Source organism: Varroa destructor, unplaced genomic scaffold (assembly GCF_002443255.2).
Source record: "Varroa destructor unplaced genomic scaffold, Vdes_3.0 BEIS01000002.1, whole genome shotgun sequence".
NCBI lineage: Eukaryota > Metazoa > Arthropoda > Arachnida > Mesostigmata > Varroidae > Varroa > Varroa destructor.
The window spans coordinates 19,204,042-19,223,584 of NW_019211455.1; the positions used below are offsets into that span (position 1 = coordinate 19,204,042).

At 40.1% G+C, this 19,543-nt stretch overlaps 1 protein-coding gene across 8 annotated transcripts; it reads left to right on the forward strand.

Annotated features, from left to right (window-relative positions):
• Positions 1 to 327: 327 nt before the first annotated feature.
• Positions 328 to 18,769, forward strand: LOC111245587 (chitinase-3-like protein 1). Of its 8 annotated transcripts, XM_086980356.1 has the most exons (12): positions 328 to 652; positions 1,670 to 1,856; positions 7,611 to 7,706; positions 8,075 to 8,239; positions 13,375 to 13,525; positions 14,281 to 14,437; positions 14,700 to 14,864; positions 15,060 to 15,290; positions 15,515 to 15,696; positions 16,508 to 16,617; positions 16,810 to 16,935; positions 17,195 to 18,769. In XM_086980356.1, exons 5-12 carry the CDS (start codon positions 13,423 to 13,425, stop codon positions 17,390 to 17,392), a joined length of 1,272 nt encoding a protein of 423 aa, XP_086836482.1. In that variant the 5' UTR covers positions 328 to 652; positions 1,670 to 1,856; positions 7,611 to 7,706; positions 8,075 to 8,239; positions 13,375 to 13,422; the 3' UTR covers positions 17,393 to 18,769. The 8 variants fall into 8 exon arrangements, 6 of the variants coding, with proteins under 6 accessions (XP_086836482.1, XP_086836485.1, XP_086836481.1 ...); XM_086980357.1 differs by lacking the exons at positions 328 to 652; positions 1,670 to 1,856; positions 7,611 to 7,706; positions 8,075 to 8,239 and adding exons at positions 10,696 to 11,478; positions 12,026 to 12,219; XM_086980358.1 differs by lacking the exons at positions 328 to 652; positions 1,670 to 1,856; positions 7,611 to 7,706; positions 8,075 to 8,239 and adding exons at positions 10,696 to 11,478; positions 12,026 to 12,135.
• The last annotated feature ends 774 nt before the right edge of the window (positions 18,770 to 19,543 follow it).

Below are 19,543 nucleotides of genomic sequence, written 5' to 3' on the forward strand. Positions count from 1 at the left end.
TCCGCGCTTGCCACTTTTGGTTCCGGAATTTGCCATCTGATTGGGGGTTACTTAAGTCAGCTTGGATCGGTCATTCGTCTCGGTTGGTAAGCCGAAGCCGGAAGACCGTTGCCGGAACACACAAAAAAGAACGATCGTATTGCAACCCGTCGAACTCTCATGCTACTCTGATTCTCGAGGGCGTGGGCACGGAGTGGCTTCCACAATAGCATTAGCAGTCTGCTCGTCTGGGGACGGGTGATGGGTGAAAGGAGGGTGAAGGTCAGGGTAGGCAATCGAATTTCGTGTTCACCACGTCTTATTGTTCTGCTTCATCCTGGTCTTTTCTTTCTGTAACAACACTCGCTCCTACCCACTTGAGTGTCTTGTTGCTTTCGTAGCCGTTCCTGAAGTTCGTGGCTTGGCAAAGTGCGTACACTGAGTTAATGTCACCGATAAAATCAGCATTTGAACGCCACCGTCGCGCTGTGTTGTAGTTGCGTTTTCGACGGTAAACAACGACAAACTTCGAGCCGTTCTCTGTTCATATCCTGAGATTGTAGTGTTTGTGACAGGAGTCGTTTAACGAAAGTCTACAAAAAATCGTAGGATAACACAAGAAACCGTGGCATCGCAGAGGAATCTGTTGAAGGAACTCGATATAAGAAGACCAGTAAGGCTCGCTCTGGTTGAACTCCCAGTGTGCGTGTGTATGTGTGAGCGTGTGTGAGTGTATGTATATTAGATTGTGTGTGTGTGTTTATGTGTATGTGTGCATGTGTATGCGTGCGGGTGTGTGGGGTGGGACATGTCATCGATGCTACACCTAAAAGAGAGGTAAATCCAAACCTTTGTTCACATCAAGGCGATAGCTAAGAACGCTAAAAAACGAATCCACGGGAATCTAGGCCGAAAAAATGAGGCATGGAATAACGGACTGAAGTACGATACTAACTTTTGTCATTCAGATAGTCGTGTGGCCTTAGAGGATTCATGTTTAGAAACATCACTAAAGACCGAAACTGGTCAGAGAGGAGAAATAAAACCAAAGCCTCTTTGTACGTCGTTGCCGTCCCTGTTATTGGTCATTGAGGCCAAAGAAGCTTACATAGCAATCATTTTGGGCATGATTAACAAAGACTAAAGGTGAATGAGCACTCTATGAGTGCCGAAGTGGTAAAGTGAGCAGGACACCGGGTCTCCAAAGCTATAGGCGGCTGAAACCCGGTGATTCTTCAGATGTATTTGAATTCTTAGTATTAGCTCACCGAGCATTTTTGCTTAACCAAGGAAGACATTTGTTATTCAACATATACTTAAAATTAGTGCCCACGTTCTATATTGAATACTGACTCTAGCGACCTCCAGCCACCTAGGGCCGTAACTTGTATAAGGCCTTATTGTATTTATATCGAACAAAATCGACACGTAGAAAAATAGCCCCTGATGAGCGAAGTAAAGGTAGATACTATCCTTAGAGAATGGTTTCCGGAGGAATTATTGCCGTTACCGAGTTTTTAATTCCATTTACTAAATGCTCGTGATTAATAGATAAACTTCCCTGCGTATATATCACGCGTAAGATAAATATCCAGTTTGAGCCACGCTAATCCACTATGGTACAAATATAGGAGATTCAGTTAGTGTGCTAGTTCCTTATTACATCACCGTTTGCTCTTTCCCACTTTAGCTCTAGGCCTCGTAAAAGCGACATGTGAGGAATTGGAAAGAAAAGCGCCAGGCAGTGCGTACTGAGGACGCGGTCAAACTGGGCCGATGATAGTAGCTAACGTATAACCAGTCTAGAGATCCAGTAGGTGCTTACGTTCTACAGTCGTGTGTAATAGTTCACGCCGAAGATTACGAGCCGGCAACAGGTATGCCATTTCCAAACAAGTTCGATACGGCCACCAAAAATACGGTTGCCAGAATACGTCAAGCACCGAAAGAAGCCAGTTTCTAGCGGAGTTGTAAATTGTACAATTTCCTTTTGATCTGGCCAAGTCCACACAAGTTTGCAGATATAAGTTCTAAGGATATCAATAAAATCCAAACAAATCTTTACTCAAATACACGTAGCAACTTTTCAGTGTAGCTTTGCGCGATTTAGAGATAGCCTATTATCAGCCATTAAGGGACTTTTTGTGAAAATAAAGAAAAAGGCTATAAGCGGAAATAATCATAAAAGGAGTTCCAATGAAACTATTGATCGACACAGATTCTCTATCCGTACTGACGCTGCTAAAAGTACAGCGCTCGTTAATACCAACTCGTCCATAAATCTATACAGAATGTATCCCGCCAAGAAGACGGATGCTAAACACTTGATCTATGTTGTAAAAACGATCGCATCGGTGCAGGCTTCTAGCATAGAGTTACAACGAGCAATTAATGTAAAACGGCGCACTGTAAGATATGTTTATCGGAAGTTCAAACACTTCAGAAGATGATCATAACAAAGTCAAAAGACTTCTAAGCAAAATAGGCCAATATATTATAATATATTAAAACTAAATATATGTAACTTAATGGCGAGCGAGCTACAGATCTAAGGTGACACATTGATTCGAAAGGCCTTTGAACAAATGGTCGATGACGTAAAAATGACTAGGGGCGCGTCACGACGAACAAAAAATAACCAGCTGAAATCGTTTTTAGGTCTGATGCCAGGCTAGAGGTAGGTACGAGGCCGTGTCCTATACACGTCGGGATGAAAAAGGACATATCTTTTTCATGAGGTTCAGAAGAGGCGTTTAGCTACGCCAAGTTGAGACCCGTAAAAGGACGCAGGTTAAGCATATATTATCAAAGGCAAATAGTGCATCTCAAGCTTAATGAGCACTCTACCGAAATCGGTGTGGGTATACCATCTCGCCGGCGGCTGTAAGCAGTGAATCGAGCCAAAAACGCTGTCATTCGCTGAATATAAGTGTTCACAAACGGAGAACAAATGCTAGCGATTTGATGTGAGATAATTTATTGAAATCAACAATTGTTTGCTTGAAAAGTGACCAAGCTGACGGTGCACATAGTCTCTTGGCGAAGATATCGAATGTTTAGCGTAAGTGTGTCCTGTCGATTGATCCTCTCCGAGCTTGCCCACAAAAGGCTACAAATAAGTATTTCATGCTCGTAACCATAAAAGATAAATCATAAGGTAACATTGATTAATGAAAATTAGGCGCAAGGCAAGCGGTTCAAATTGTTTTTCATGGAGGGTGTCACCGTTTGAAATAAGGAGGTGGCCATCATGGAAAGTTTATAGGACTTTGCGAAATGGTATTACTTTCAGAATAATTCGGAGATCTAGGAGAATAATAGTACGGTCCTTCGATGCTGATAAATGATTCGTCATTCAAGGTTCAAGAACGGCAGCTAGACAAGCAAATTAATAGCGAAACAGCTTCGATTTCGCATAGGGTTTATCGCTACATGTGTATTCCCTGTTGCACGTTGGTTTTTTTGAATACAAAATTGATGTCAATTTGCCAAAAACCTGGGGCTGAAACTCGCGCACGTACGGCCGTATCATCCCAGCGGAGACCAAAATCAACTAAACGGGTCGGAAGAAAATCTAGGCGACAACAATTCGTAAAGTTTACGCCAACGCGATATCGTTAAAATAAAGTATTTTTCGGTAATCGTCATGAAAGGGTAATATCGCAGCATTATCAAGGTGAAGATCACGCAATACTGGACACGAACGGAGTACATTTGACCACATCAAGCCGAGCATTTGGCAAACGTAGCTAAAAAAAGAAGTCTTCAAAAAGGATACAAGAGTTCCCATGAGGATCGTGCACATCAGGCTTATTTTATCCAGTGAGAGCAGAGACGAACGAGAGCAGAACCGAAAACGGTCCCAAGCAATAGGCGACCACAAGCACACCGCCAACAAACCCGGTTCTCCATAGTCTTTCTCTTGCAGCCCATAGAAGCATGTTACAGGTGACCAGAAGAACTGTCAGTTCCTCCAAGTGGTAAGAAAACAATGATAAATATTAAGGCTTAAAGTTGCGATAAGAGTTTGGTAATTAAATCGTACTAAATCAGCATCCAAGCTGAGCTGGAAGAAGAAAAACATGAAGGAAGGAAGAAAGAAAGGGTGTGGCGCCATTGAAGGAAAGTAGTTTGATAAATTGGGTTTAAATGATGCCCCAGGCCTCTGAGCATATTGCCTGCTGCTCTATGTTAGTTTAATTCTGGAAGAGTAGATGCCATGTGAAGAGTTGAAATCAAAAGATTAAGCAGTGCCCCAGAAGCGTGATAAAGGTTCGCAAGCAAAGCTAGCCAGTAATTACTTAGTCCGGTAATGTGTCTTCTAATATTTGTTATGATATCTTACTCCACGAAGGACTGGATCACAAAATGTATACAGTACCTAGTTTGTTCAAAAGCCGAGTCTTCTCCCTACTTACGACCTAACCTAACCTTACGAAGAAATTGTCTATTACGCTGTTTTATTGTTTGTTTTTAATTAAGATAGGTATTTTCTCAAGCTAGTTTCTGCGGAAAAAATATTTTTGTAAGCATTTTTCATGATCGGTTTCACGTAACACTTCGTAATGTGTACTTTACCATATTTTAATGACTAGCTTCCCATCAATGTCGCTGCCGTTTATTCGGGCCGTCTACGTGCATCATACGCTTTCACGTACAGCTGACAAGTACGTTTACGCCCTGTCATGATCAGCACGCTGTCTACGCAATCATTTCAAGAACTTAATTGTGTTGGTCTTTAGTATGGTAACTTGTATTGCGACCTATCTGTGGCCCTATACTTTGGTCTATAATATATATAATTGTTACGCTCACGTCCACATCACACTTGATACCGGCTCCTTAGCAGACGTCGTAAGCTTCAGATTTAACAATGTGTTATTGTTACTACTGCGGTTGCCGCTCCCATTATGTATTTTTAGATACTGCAGTTATCCTAAATCGCGGCATTTTGAGTGTGCACACCACTCCTTTTGCGTTAATGGCTTTACACTTAAGTTGAGGATATAACAGGCAATTTATAATTTCTAAAGTTTTTATTGGCTTTGCGACTAGAACTCTGGGACGTCGTATAAAGTAGTAATTAAGTCCGTAGAAGTCTGTGACTTTTATAAGCCGGCTTGCTTTGCATACATAACCAGCATATGCGATATTTTGTTTAATAGTCGCGGTTTGGTCGAAACTATTTGTTCTCTGTATTTTATAAATATAAAAACACACTAAACACATCACTTTTCCTCAGATACACATATAGCTAATACTATTATATCAAGTACTATTAGCGCTGATATTAACAACAGTCATGTCAAACAGAAACGGTAGTTAGGAAGGCCTTTTTGAAAATTGGCCCTGTATTCTCATATTGCCAACGTAAGTTATTTTACTCGACTAGAGGTCTACCTAAACTTGTGTTCATTTTATCCACCGATACAACGCCTACGTTTTGCAAAAATTGAAGCAACAAAATAAAAACGATGTTTAAATGCATGCCCGTCTAAATTAAGGCACTATGTGCCTGTAAATCATACAAGTGAGTCCTAGTAGTTAAAAAAAAAAAATAGTGTTCTTATGCCTAAAAGAATCGCATAAGGCAAAGTTTGTATGGCAAAAGGCATGACGCCAAAAATTCAATGAGTGCGTTAACAGAATTATTATTAGTATTTAGCACATTACCAGCTGCACGCTTGAGCTCGGATAGGATTAGAACTTATGGGGGACAGTAAAAATTACTTGGCAGATAACTAACAATAAGACGGGCTTTATGAGTTTTACTAAATTTATGTGAGGACAATACGCGTTTAAATGGTAAATATATGCACTTATTTGTCGTTCTCGTTCGTATGATAAGAAATGTAGAGTGGCCCATACGTTATGAATTAAATAAACCTCAAACTAAAGGGAAAAATTCCATAATATATTTTCCCTATAAATCACACACCAGGAAAACTGTTTGAAATGTCAAGGGTCAAGTGAAATTTTCTATCCAGGCAGTGTATGTGTGACGAGAATGTTTTAACCGCAGAAATTATGTCTTATATATATAAGTTGAGCCCGCCATGATAGAATAGTCGTTTTTCCAATTATAGCTAATAATACTTTGGCGTTCAGTATGATTTGACAAGCCTTCTTCATCGAGAGCAAGCTGATACAGTACCTTTAGATCGGCCTTATTCGTACATACGGCAGATGTCGTGACAAATCAAGAATTGATTTACAAGATTGGTAACCTTCTGTTTCTAATGATCTACCTCAAAACCTGTAACATTCTTTAAAGGTCACTAAACCTACCATTTTGAAGGAAGCTATCAAAGAGGAGAGTATCTGTTTTATCTATATATTCTACCTAATCTCAGCACGGCTATTTAGCCACGAAAAATGTTGCACCGTCAGCAAGCAAATCTGTAATGCTCTGCGCTGTCAAATTAAACGCTATCTTTTCGGTAGAAAGAGTTACATAAACGCAAACGTGACGCGGGGATGCGCGTTCATTGAAGTAAAACAAAACTAAAATGAAGTGATTAGAAAAGGACAATACAATCAAGCTTCGGCGTATTTCTCTGACACTGGTTGTTTCAGGCGTTAATCTGCCTTCCCTACACCCCCTGCTAGCCGCGTGTTCTTCATAGGGTTATTGCAGCGAAAATTATTTATTGTTACTTTTTAGCCGCAGCGAGCTCGGAGGGTCACTCAATGATTTACCTAAGTTTGGCGGGTTCCTTGCGATGGTAGCCTTTAATGCAAGATCCTTCTGCCATTGTCCTGTTAATAGACGTCCTAATAGCACCGTGTATTTGAAATAAAAGATGTTTACACTTTGAAATGTCTCCTATCAGCTTTTCGCGATTTTAACCAGAGCTCGAAACTATCTGAGATGCAGAGAAATTGTTAGCGATGTTGTGATTAAGCAGGTCAAAACCTTCAAAATAGTTGAATAAAATGAGAGTTTTCCTCTTTCAGAAACAATGTCTGCTGCTGAATCATTGTAGTAAGTGATGGTGCCGTTAATATATTTCTTGCGAAATCCAGAAAACGTTTCCTCAATGTTCTTCAACCTTTCCGTCATGAACCTTTAGGTTACTAGGTGGTAGTTGTCTATTGACGATTTACTGTTCTTTCTGTGGCTTGGCGCGATCAGTAAGAGTTGAAAGGGACCAGCAACGAATCGTACAGGATCAGGTTATTATGCTGGCAAGGCAGTATGCAAAACTTCTGTAACATCCTATCCGCAATAAAACCGGCCATTTCGAATCATTGACATGTATAGGAATTGAAACATTTATAGTAGATATCCGCTTCGAACTTCTTAGGAAAAAGACCCGCCTAAAACGCAACTAATTTAGTCAAATAAACGTTTTCACCTGTGAGTAATGGGATTGAAAGCCCCAATGGAAAATTTAGATTGTTACCTCGAAAACTAAATTTAGCACCGATTCATTGCGGCTACCTCTTGACGGCATATTGGGGATGATGGGTCCCATCGATTTGCTTCAAGTCATTATCACATAACTGATATCATAAGAAAGTGTACAACGATCTTATATCTCCGCCGTTTGGATTTATCAGTTGGTCACACAGCCACCGTGTGCATAGCAATTAAAATATTATGGGTTTTTTTTTTTCGCTATTTGCAGACGTCTACTGACCGATTGGGTAAACGTTTCCGTTTCTAAGTCACGCACTGGCTGGTCAAAGACTGTGACAGTTTTTGTTGGTTCCGATAAACAACGGTACGTCGATGGCTTTAAGCGCACGTAACATCGTACAAATGAACAAGGATCAAGGATCCCACTGTGTAGCACCGCCTTATAAAAAACTTCAGAAAACAAGTTGTCCTTTATTTCTACATTGCTAAAATATCGTTTATATATATATATATATATATAGATATATATATAGTAAAAAAATATTGGAAAAGTAATGTTAGTTTTCTATTAGGCTCAAACAAAGATAAATAATCTTTCCGTAAAAGTTACTAAATGTTTAAACTTTTGTTGATTCATGTTACCTTCTAAAATTGCTCTCGAATCTAGCACGTATCTATATATTTAATACACGCTTTTACACACAATTGTTATTCCCGGCTTTGTTCTATTAGGTCAGAGACCTTCTCAGCGATCGTTGGGTGCCCATATCTACAAGCAGCAAATGGTCGACATCGCGGCCTTCAGTGACTAACTCCATCGAATAGGCAGGTCCTTGAAAGGAGATTGGTATCGTGGTCATTTGCATTGCAACAACAGATCTCACGTCTCACTGATAGGCAGGTGTTACAGACAAGATTAGGTTCGGCATTTGAAGATCTTCTTCTTATGACACAAATTGCTCACTTCACAAAACATCAACATTTACGGCCCTAACCAATCTTTCTCTATAAACTTCTGAAATTTCAAGCTGGCAAGACAATGTGATAATTATACTATAAAAAAGTATCGAACGGCGCATCCGATTGCTGAAGGTGACACCAATATGGTATAATGAAGATCTTGCTTGCCGTAACACACATATCTATCAGGACTCAAAAGCAGTAGCACGTAGCAAATAGAAGTTCTATTTGGGAATAAGTTATTTAGCATATCTTTAGTTACCTTTTGAATATTTTTGGTTCATTATTCTGCTTAACGAAGCCGTTTTTCCGAGTGAAAATTTGCAAATAGATAGAACAATCTTATTTTGACAGTAGATATGACATTTATTCTGCCCAAGACCTTAGCGCGTACTGAACTCGAAAATAATAGGGTTTACGTACGGTGCATCTCAAGATGAACGCACAAGGACGGCTCTCCTGCCACTGTCATCTTTTGTAAATCTCCCTTTGACGTAATAAAGGTGTGTTTAAATTAAATTGTAATAAAAAAAAAAAAAACAATTATAACGCATCAAAGTAAATAATATTGAGTGTTATAATTCAGTGAAGTTATTTTATTTCGACGAGAGATTTTTCATTACTCCATATATTAGTGCTTATAAATCTACCTAATCGTTGCCTATACTTGTGGCAAATCGTCCGAACGAAGTTAAACGATCAGACCAAATCGAAATTTGTCTAGCCAAAAAATGTAACCATAACACGTAACCTTATCGAGTCCGGAAGTACCGCGCTACCGTTGATAACGGAGAAAGTTGCCGCGATCAACAAAGCTAACGTAGTATGAACGGTAGCTAGAGTAGCGAGCAGGCTGAGTGCACGAATCACTGTTCTGCTAGTTCATCAAAACATACCTACATAATTGTGACAGTTGACAAACCCTTGTCGAGCGATAAAGATCGTCCTTAGTCATCGCTTGATTAATAGAAAAAACCGTAAGCGGTAAAGCCGTATCGACAGACGAAGAATGACTGTGTAATAGACTAGTGAAAAAAGCAGTTAGTATTCACTCCCCATCCGGGACTAAGGCTTCGTCTATCTATCTGCGAGCCGCGAGCCGGTCGGCCGTACAGCAACGATGACAACGAAACCCACGTCAATTAATCCCAGCTTCCGGTGAACGCGTGGATGTGCCGTCAAAGACGAGCTATGTGCAAGCTTCACCGACGATTCGTTGTTTCAGAGTACATATATAACGGATAAATGGTCCTGCTTACAGATTGACTGCTGGCTGTATAGGGTGCATTGATTGGCAATGTGGCTTCTGTTCGAATTCCTGTAAACTCCCTATTTTTCAATTCATGTTGTACGTTATAGTAGAGCTGCACTTGGGCCACACGTCACACGCACGTTGTGCTCGGTGGCAAGTATGTATAACGATACCCAAAAACTGGCCGGCGGAATCAATCTACATGATCAAAGCGTCCGGCAATGGGACGACGGTATGAGGTTACAATAGGAATAAACTGAGCGGGCTATAACGTTGCATGCGAGTCTATTGAACAAAGGGCGGAGACTCACGCCGTTCCTCATACAGAACGGCCGCTGAAATCGTGAGTGCGCCGATACGAAATAGAGATAAACGAAGATCTAATCAAACAGTGAAAAGACTCTGGATCTGTAATAACGACCAACGAAGCCCGTTATTGACACGAGGAACGAAATGTTATCTGGAAAATTGATTAGCAAGCCTGAAAAAAAAGAAGAGAGTGACAGCACTTTCTTATTTTATGAAACGTGAGCAGTTGTAACCTGCCCATAGGCGCTTATTTCTGAACTGTATGAGCCCAGCACAAATAGAAAGAAGCATAGAAAATTGTCTATATAATTTGCGACGTATTGAATTCAGCTGTCGTCCTTTTTCATCGATATTCGGTTTAAGAAACCACAGTACAGAATAGAGTTTTGGTTTACTTAAATCATTATTTCGTTTGTTCTCCATTTACAGGATTAATCGCGTCGATTACCCCACGCATTTTATGTAAATTATGATAGGTTAAGTGGATGGAAATTCAATATTGCCTCAGAACCCAGCGAGGAGCAATTAGTACTGCTGCGATCATGTAAAGTGATCTGCCTCTGGGTTACATTTGCCAACTAGCCATTTTAATAATTGGACCCAGAAAGTAATTTTTCCCCGTGAAGTTGGCTTTTAGGGCCCGCTGTTCCTCTGTAGAGGCTCTTCGCTGGTCCCGTTCTAAGGTCATGTTGGGCCACGAAACCGGCAAAATCATTAAACGGTTCACTTTATAATAATCATCACAACAGTATCGCTGTCACCAACTAAATGAGACCAACAACGTTGCTATAGATACCTGCCCGACAAAAAAAATTGGGTAGCGGTAGAATTGTACGTAATGACTCGAATATTCATACATGTTGCAGTTAAGAGCTATTGAATACTTCTTCCACACTATATAAGGAAGGCAGCTTTCTCATAAACAAAAACAGATATACTTGATTGGCTACCAGCTACACGTTTGTGGTCATACTGCATCATACACGTCCGTGGTGTGTATGGATTCGAACGGGTGTACTTCTATACTGCTTGTTTGCTATCCACAATACACACAACACTGTTAAGGGAAACAAGGCGATAAGCATTGTCTAGGCCTTATCAATTGCCATTGGAGCTAACAACATCGATCGGTACGTGTAGATTCGTGGTAGAATGTTTGATGCCCCATGGCCGCTTACGGATTCGTTCAGTCCAGTGCGTATAATACGTTCATGGCTTTGACAAACGCAAGGAGTGTTAGAGTGTTACTGTTGACCGATCATTATATCCGCAACCGATATTTCATGCTACAAAAGAACGCTTAAGTGTTTACTTCATAGACTCAAGAATTAGTCTAGCTAGGACGAAGAGCGGCGTGAGATTTGCTAGGAGCGCTCATAAAACAATGACCATATAGTAACAGCGGGGAGTGTACAGCGGGAAAGGAAAGAGTAGGGAACGAACTTAGGACTGTTGGCAACGGTATGAGACGAATTCGGTCGTCAGCGTAAGTTGCACGTGAAATATGTGAAAATCGTTTGAAGCCATGGCTATCTGCATACAAATGGAGCCTACAAGGAAGATACGAAACATTGATTTACCAGCTGAACCGCAGTGTTGCCAAAAATCACTTCAGGTATGTTGATTACGTTAAGAAAACGAGACAGATCCGACAAAAAGCATTGCTGTCTTCACAGTTTTCCAACCAACACAACGACACCCAAACTGTGTCCAGGTCCCTAGAAGCGTCTTTCGGAACGGTCAAGCTCGATCCATGAGGGCATAGTAAACCACCAACCTGTATGTACCAAAGGTTCACTCATCTAAGCCTAACGTGAATAACAGTGGAAGAAAATGCCAGACTTCTGCATACTTTTTTTAAGCTGTCTATCGGCGCAAAACGGAATTAGGGTACTAAATGATGGTGCAGCGGTATCTTCCGCCTTTATCGATGTTAACTACTACACCAAACAAGGACTGCATGCCTTTCATACCCACTGATATTGTCGACTCTCCGTGGCAAGGATTCCCTAAAATATGGCTGACTGCTAAAAACTCTCCACGCAACGAACTTACTTACATAGAACAACTTATTTCGACCCTGAGGTCGACGTGTATTTTACACGGCTCTTGTCTCTGCAACTGGTAGTAATGATATGATTTGCGTGCTTTGTCTTTGAAAGATGGAGGGCCGAACTTAAATGAACAGCGTGTGCGCTGTGGGCGATCAGAAAGAAACGCATCTCGATCACATGCGTGTGCATCTAGTAGTTCCAGAACGACGAGAGAGCTTGTGAGCAATGGCTTCAAAATTGGGCACGTAATAGGCGTCAGTCATGTACAGAAATAAGGTCTAAATTCAGGGAGTATTGTTAAGGTAGGATTAATAAGCGGGACGAGTAACTATTCAATACATCTAGAGCTATCACTAGCAAGCATGACCATATATTTTAATACTGATACACAAACGAGTATAAAGTAGACATTGATTACAATGAACCTAGTAGACAAGATTCGTCAAAATATTATAAACAAGACGACCTTTTCCGCCTGTTATCGAGCACCTATACTGAGCACTGCGACAAATTATTGTGAGGCCAATAAAATAATCACAAATAAATATGAATGTATGCAAGTTCTAGGTACGTTGAGATAGGACCTAACCGCAAGGTCAAAAAGTCAGTTCTTGATCTTCTAATACCTTGTAACCCACTGGGTCTTAGCAGTGTTCCGACGGCGAAGGATACGTTAATAAGGTTCTAGAAGATCAGCTGCACTAAATAACACCAAACACCTAAAAGTATCTCCCCACAAAGTGTCTAATGGACTCCGTATAATTGTAGCAATTTGCACTTTGCCTTAAAGAAAAAGCGTTAGCACTACGTAGACGCTTTTGCGGTTCGGGATCTGACCTAACCCGAAGCTGGTAAAATCAACGAATATGACGATAATCTTTACATGACTTTAAGAACTCCGCATACTTCCGTATGCTTTTTTTGCTGACCAACAAATTTACCCTGGAAAGAGTCAAGGCCGTTGTCGTTATTGGTTTTGCCATGCGTAGAAGGCTCTGACGGCTATCTAACGAGCTTCAACTATAATAAGTCGCAGATGTATTGATCCTTGCTTATTTTTTTCGCTGCAATATATTTTTAGCTGTTACGCCTTATCGCAATTTACTAGCGATGTTGAGTCCTCTAAGCTTCCCCCTGCATAATTCCCTATCTCATTGTCCCGTTCGCTATTCAAATGCTGTGTTTCAGTGCCGAGTGTCAAAAAGCTATATTCTATCAAGTGTGGAAGGGGAACACAAAAATTAAACGTACATTTTTATTATATTATAAACAGTTCTTAGCTGGTATTTTTATATAAAGTTTTTTTTAATATATTTTTTAAATAAAGTGTCTATTAAACACTTCGCATGAGTTAGCTAATGATTCATAGTAATAATGTAGATAGATGGATAAGTTCCCGAGTTTGCGAAAACGCAAGAAATTCACGCGTTAGATTGCCTCTTATCTCCTGTCAACAGGATCCTCTCCGATGGCAAGCGTGCATCGGGTCCAATGTTATTCTGTGTATGATTGTGTTTATCGTCAACGTAGCACTGATATTCTGTGTCAGCCTAATTATCGTTGCGTATGTCAACATCAAACTTGGGCCGCGTGATGATACGACCAGACGTAAGTAACCGAAAATGTTGATGATGTTATGGGAATGTCAGTAAAATAACTATTGGACATTTGTGGCTTTGCTAATATTCCCTCCTGGCAAAAGACGTCAGCCTAGAACTCTCGTCAAATATGCCCTACCTTTCCTCTACATATAAACCTGGCATCAGCTAAACGCCTAAGATAATTGAACCGATATGTTAAGCTTTATACCGGTTTATATACATATATATATATATATATATATATATTATATATATATATATATTTATATATACCAACTGTAATCGAACGATTGGGTTCATAGTCAGGCCATGAACGTTGTTTATAGCATATTAAATACTTGAATTGGAAGAAGACGTGTAGCTTTCTTCACAGGTTACCAGATAAGATTAAACTTTTATTTTATCCTTTCGTAAATATAAAAATTTTTATAGGTTAGGCATCATTCTGAAACGTTAGTGTGTTGCCATTAATAGGCGAACAGCTTTGATTTTAAAAAACACAATAATTATTTATGTTTCAATCGTTAGCGACGGGCCGTAGTAATTTTTAGCAATCTGACTTGCGAAACTTGAAATTTGACTACTTAACTTGCTATAAACTATGTTGCCTGCGTGCCCGATGCCCCCCAGCAGGATTATCCGCCGAAAGATTTGTGCCTACTCACAAAATAACTACTGGGAATAAATCCATTAAACTGGAGTTATCGCTAGGGGCAGATTAGAGCTCAAGTCGTTTTTCGAAGTTCTGCAATATCTTTTCAGGTGTGGTTTGCTATTATAGATGGAAGATTAACTCCTTAGAGCCATCTGCAGTTTCTACGAGCTTATTATGCACTCATTTAATTCTAAGCTTTGCGACCGTCGGCAGCGATTTCCAATTGAATCTTACCGATGTAGGCGGTATTGCCGGTGTTAAACAGTAAGTCTTCTTTATACGTCATGACTATTGATCAGTGTTATCGCTATACGTATTTCTAGAGTTTATTTAATGCAAGGTGACGGCATCATGTCAACCGGTGACACATAGTGCATTGTTTTTGTTGCGCTGACTCTTGTACAAGCCCTTTCGCTACGTTTACTTGCAACTCTGTGTAGACATGATGAAAGGCCCTAACTTCACATGCCAGTATTCTTTTGTTAAGGACAACTGCGTACTTTCGTCTTGACCGTGTCCGCTACAGAGTTATTAATGAAATTCGGAAGAAAACGAAAATAAGAGCACGCGAAGACTCGGATCTGTTCAATAGCAGCGAGTTCAGATCAGTTCGAGTGATGCTTTCTGTGGGCGGTGGGGGAGGCAATGCTCATTTCGCGGAAATGGTCGGATCTCACGACAATAGGAACGTGTAAGTTTAAGGTATCGATTGAAACGCACTTAGGATCCATATTGCATCCTTTTAAGAGGTAGTATGTGAGTATTCACATTGAAAAAAGCTAAATAAAATCTTATTTAATCTGTATACCTGAATTTGCATAAAAAATAAATTAGATTTTTATCAGATTAACCATGTCGAAGGTGAACAAAACAAATCTACTTTCAGTTTCCTGAAATCATGCGCTGAGGTGATCCGCATAACAGCTCTGGATGGCTTAGATTTCGATTGGGAATTTCCCGGATTTCGCGACAGGGGCCAACTAGCGACTTTGCTGCGGGACACCTCGGCCATGTTGAGCGGAATTGCTAGTAATCAATCTGACCCGTTTGAGTTGTCGATCGCTATACCGGGACCATTCACCCTGGCGTTGGGTTTTGATGTGAGGGAGATTAGCAGGTTGGTGAATACCGACATAGCACGCAGGGTGACTTTATACACATTCGTTTCTCACCTACTTAGATTTGTTTCCCTTAATGGAACTATATTGCGAAATCGTATTCGGGTTCAATGGGTCACTGCTCTCTCCTGCTCACTAGCAATATTTCATCAGAATATATGATCAGAGTTGACCCCTTGTTTTTTCTTTTTATTCATGATTGCCTTTCATTGTCTTTTTTCAGGTACTGCAGTTTCGTTAATTTAATGGCATACGATTTAGTCCTGTTAAATTCGGTATTTCGACAAACAGCTCTACACAGTGCCTTACACGCTCAACCATCGTGGTGGTACATTCCATTTGCGGTCGATTTCACAGTATCGTTTTGGTTGATGCTCGGTCTCACGCGGCCTATGATAAATCTTGGTAAATATATGACTCAACGAAATCAGCTCGAATTGTGTCATTATCTGACCCATCGGCATGAAGTATTAGACCCTGAATCAAAAAAAAATTATACTTAACGCAAACACGTCACTATTATAGAAAATGCATAAAAGCTGATAAGAAATACTTCTATTTTAGGTATCAGCGTCATTCATAGCACGTTAATGGTCAATAGTTTCTTGTCCAGTTGTTACTTAGTACAAGTAACTAAGCGCTAGTTAGCTCCCATCGTGCTTAACGTAGCAAGCCAATTTTGAGGCACTGATAGCATCTAGCCTCTGCGTTTCGAGTTTTCTTTTCGAGATCGCCATCAGACAGTCCATCACACGGCTGTTTCTAAGATTACCAGTCAAATACGTTACCTACTAAGTTATCACGGGGACAATAGCCTTTAGCCTCCTGACACCTTGCCTCCACATGACCTTTTTGAAAGACAGGAACATTCGTCTTTCGGTAAGAGTTTGATAGATTAGTAGAAAATTTTACAGGGAACTTCTCCGAACTAAATCATAACTTTAGATTTAACATAGGGTATCGACCCTTTTACAGGAACGATAGGGGGGACAGTGTGAAGCTATTCTTCCACCTTCTCATTCTAGGCTATGTTTTTTTGAATCGGCATGTTCCTACACCTTAATCAAGTTCAGTTTTGGTTCGATCGTACCATATTAAAAGAGATCATTGACATGACTAGATCTGTGCTTAAGTTTAGTAATTTAAGCTGAAAAACTATGTGATATAGCAAAATCAGTAAAGCATGAACCACGATTTCCTGTCGTATTGAATCCAGGAATCCCTACATATGGCGTGGGATACGAACTGACCAACAAATATCAAACAGGGCTCTTTTCGTCGGTGAAAGGCTACTTGCGCATGGGCGCTAATGTAAACTACGAAACGGTAGGAGAGCCTACATTGAATAGAATCTAAGAACACATTGTTCTACCTTGCACAGATAGGCTATATATATATATATATAGCAAGCATACAGTACATATGTTTTTTGTCGGAAATACTGAGAGTAATCAGATGTCGTTTTTCTCTCGGCTCGTATCGTCATCTAATCGTGCCCCTCCTTTGATCCTGTTATAGATCTGTGAGATTGCAAAATCTCAACCGATTAAAACGCACAGGCACGAAGCATCTGGCGCACCTTTTATCGATGACAGCAATGGGACGTGGATTAGCTTCGACGACCCAATTAGCATCACTAAAAAGGTCTAAAATAGAAATATCTCCACAATCAATAAGTCAAGCTTTCAGACATTTTGTTTATCTTGAAAGAAAGATTTGGTGCACATTTCTACCAGTGACTCGATTTCGAAACTCTTCCAACGGCATGACTTTCGAAAGAAGCATAAAACAAACTATGGACTACGGCAAGAATAGGTACGAATATCGTTTGAGAGTTGCGCTTGTTCATGAAAAGGGCGTAGTGTAACTTGTAAGACAGTCCTTCTTCCCGGTCTATTTCTAGGTGGAATATGCCCGCACCAAAGGCCTCGGAGGCATTATGATTTTCAGCTTGAATGCAGATGACCATGCTGGAAAGTGTGGGCAACAGCAGTTCCCGCTTACGATGACTGCCGTTAAAAACTGGCGAATCTCAACTAGTACGCCAGTCAGATTGAACAGAACAAACGAAAGCGTTAGCGGTCGAATGAGATCACTCTAGGCCCTGGTCGCTTCAATTCCATCAAGCCCTTGGCACAAATAAAATGATAATTCATGTTTACGATGATTATTAGCGTTGTGTCTAGTGTAGTATTGTCCGGGTACTTGTTACCCATTAGAAATTGGCTGTTTGGCCTATTAGACGATGCGCGCTTACCAGGCGGTCTTAGGACGGTTAGTTAGAAGTGCATTGAAAATTGATAGCATATATTGACTTATTGCTTCTTTTTTTTTTTTTTTTTTTATTTATCTGCGACAGGCATCGTCTCAGTCCCCGAAAAACCCTATTACACATATAATCAGGCTGTCGGGTAGGCATTGGATGGATCATTTTCAGGGATTTTGCCGATTACTTTTTTATTTCTAACAAAAAGGATATTATACTGCTAATAGCTATATAAGTAGACATGTTTGTTGGAGTGGTCAACGTGTAATACCTTGAGTTTATAAAAAGTGTTACTGTGCTACGAAACAACGCTTTTGATCTGTTTGTGTGCGATATTTGATTTTAGTTAGAATCAGATGAAGTCCAGTATAAACCTGATTGATAGGTATACCAATCCTGTATGAACATAAGTCCGCTTCCGAGGCCGTTCTTAATAGACGTTGTTTATATACCGAGATGTAAGTATTCCTGCATTATTCTTGACACCTTAGACCCTTCTGGAGAAATTTGTCACAAAGCTTATAGTAGCAAATAAAGTATTAATTGATCCGGTCAAACTGTCCCCAACATGTGTAGTATAATACTGAAAGCCATTTTTCATATTTAGAACATGACAACTGTCACTGTAACCCGACGAAGAAGGGGCAATCGAGAAGATCAAATATTTTGCCAACAATATGTTTCACTTTATGCTACAGACATTCGTTATCGAACAAAAAAAGATCTTTTGTAAAGATACGAAGTCTCAGTGTTTCCTTAAAGTCAGAATTTGGACCACGGCTTAGCCTGTGGAGCGACTGTAACGTCTTTCAGAAATTATTTTTGAAATTTATGAATACCCACCAACATATATATATATATACACACATATGTGTATTAAGTGTGTCTAATTCTATAGGTACATATTCATGTATGCCAACGTCTCTCATGTCTAGTTAAATTTCTATGTTACGAATATCGATTGGTGTTATTTTGCCCCTGTGAAATTTCGAGACCTCATTTTCTATTGCACGCCGGGTATGTCTCTCGTGTGAGACCCACATAGGATTATATGCGGAAGTCACTTTCACGCCGTAGCGTAAATTAATCTTCTGCGTCAGAATACGACAATAACAACAACGCGATTGGCCTTCTGTGTGTTCTATTACTTATATTTGAATTTATTTCAGTATGATACAAAAAAAAAAATAAAACAGAGACAGTATAACAATATTACATCTGTTTCTAATATAGTATAGGCCCAAGCACAACTACCAGGTCGTAAACAAATAAAGCTGATCGACATTCGATTACGGATTATCGATCAGTTCTGAACGATGCCGAACGACCTCTAGCCTGTATCCTCGAAGCCATAGAAGGAAAGACTTTCTTGATCTAAGCAAACCATGCAGATATCAAATAAATTCCTTTACCTATTATCGTACCGAACAGAGTCTGTCCTGAAAAATACAGATATTCAATATTCTCCAATTATGTAGATAACAGTACAATCTTCATTAAGGCTACTGCTAATTTTCCCTCTATAGATAATAGGTCCTTCAAGAGAACCTTGAGCTCTTCTTGAACAACGACTTCTCGGCTAAAAACTATAAGTAGCAGCAATTGATAGATAATTGGTACAGATGTTTGTTTAGTACCTCATTTTGATAGGTTTTACGGCGTACTGTAATGTCACTAGCGAATATATAACATCAGATGAGCTATCTTTTTTCAGGTAAGTATGCAAGCTTGTTGAAAAATTGCAAGCTGATAACTCAGCCACTCGTTTGCCGATGGCAAATGCCAGAACAGGCCAGGCTGCACATCCCAAAGCGCTTTTTCAGAGAGTCGCTGTTTATAACCATAATTGGTATTCAGCTATTTCGGAAAAATGAAGGGCTTTCCAGTGCGGTGGCGTTTAGTTTCCAGGGGCAAGTGGAGAGGGTAAAACAAGGCCCCGAAAGTGGCACTGCTAAACATTTCCTACTCGAATAAGTTGCTGAAAAG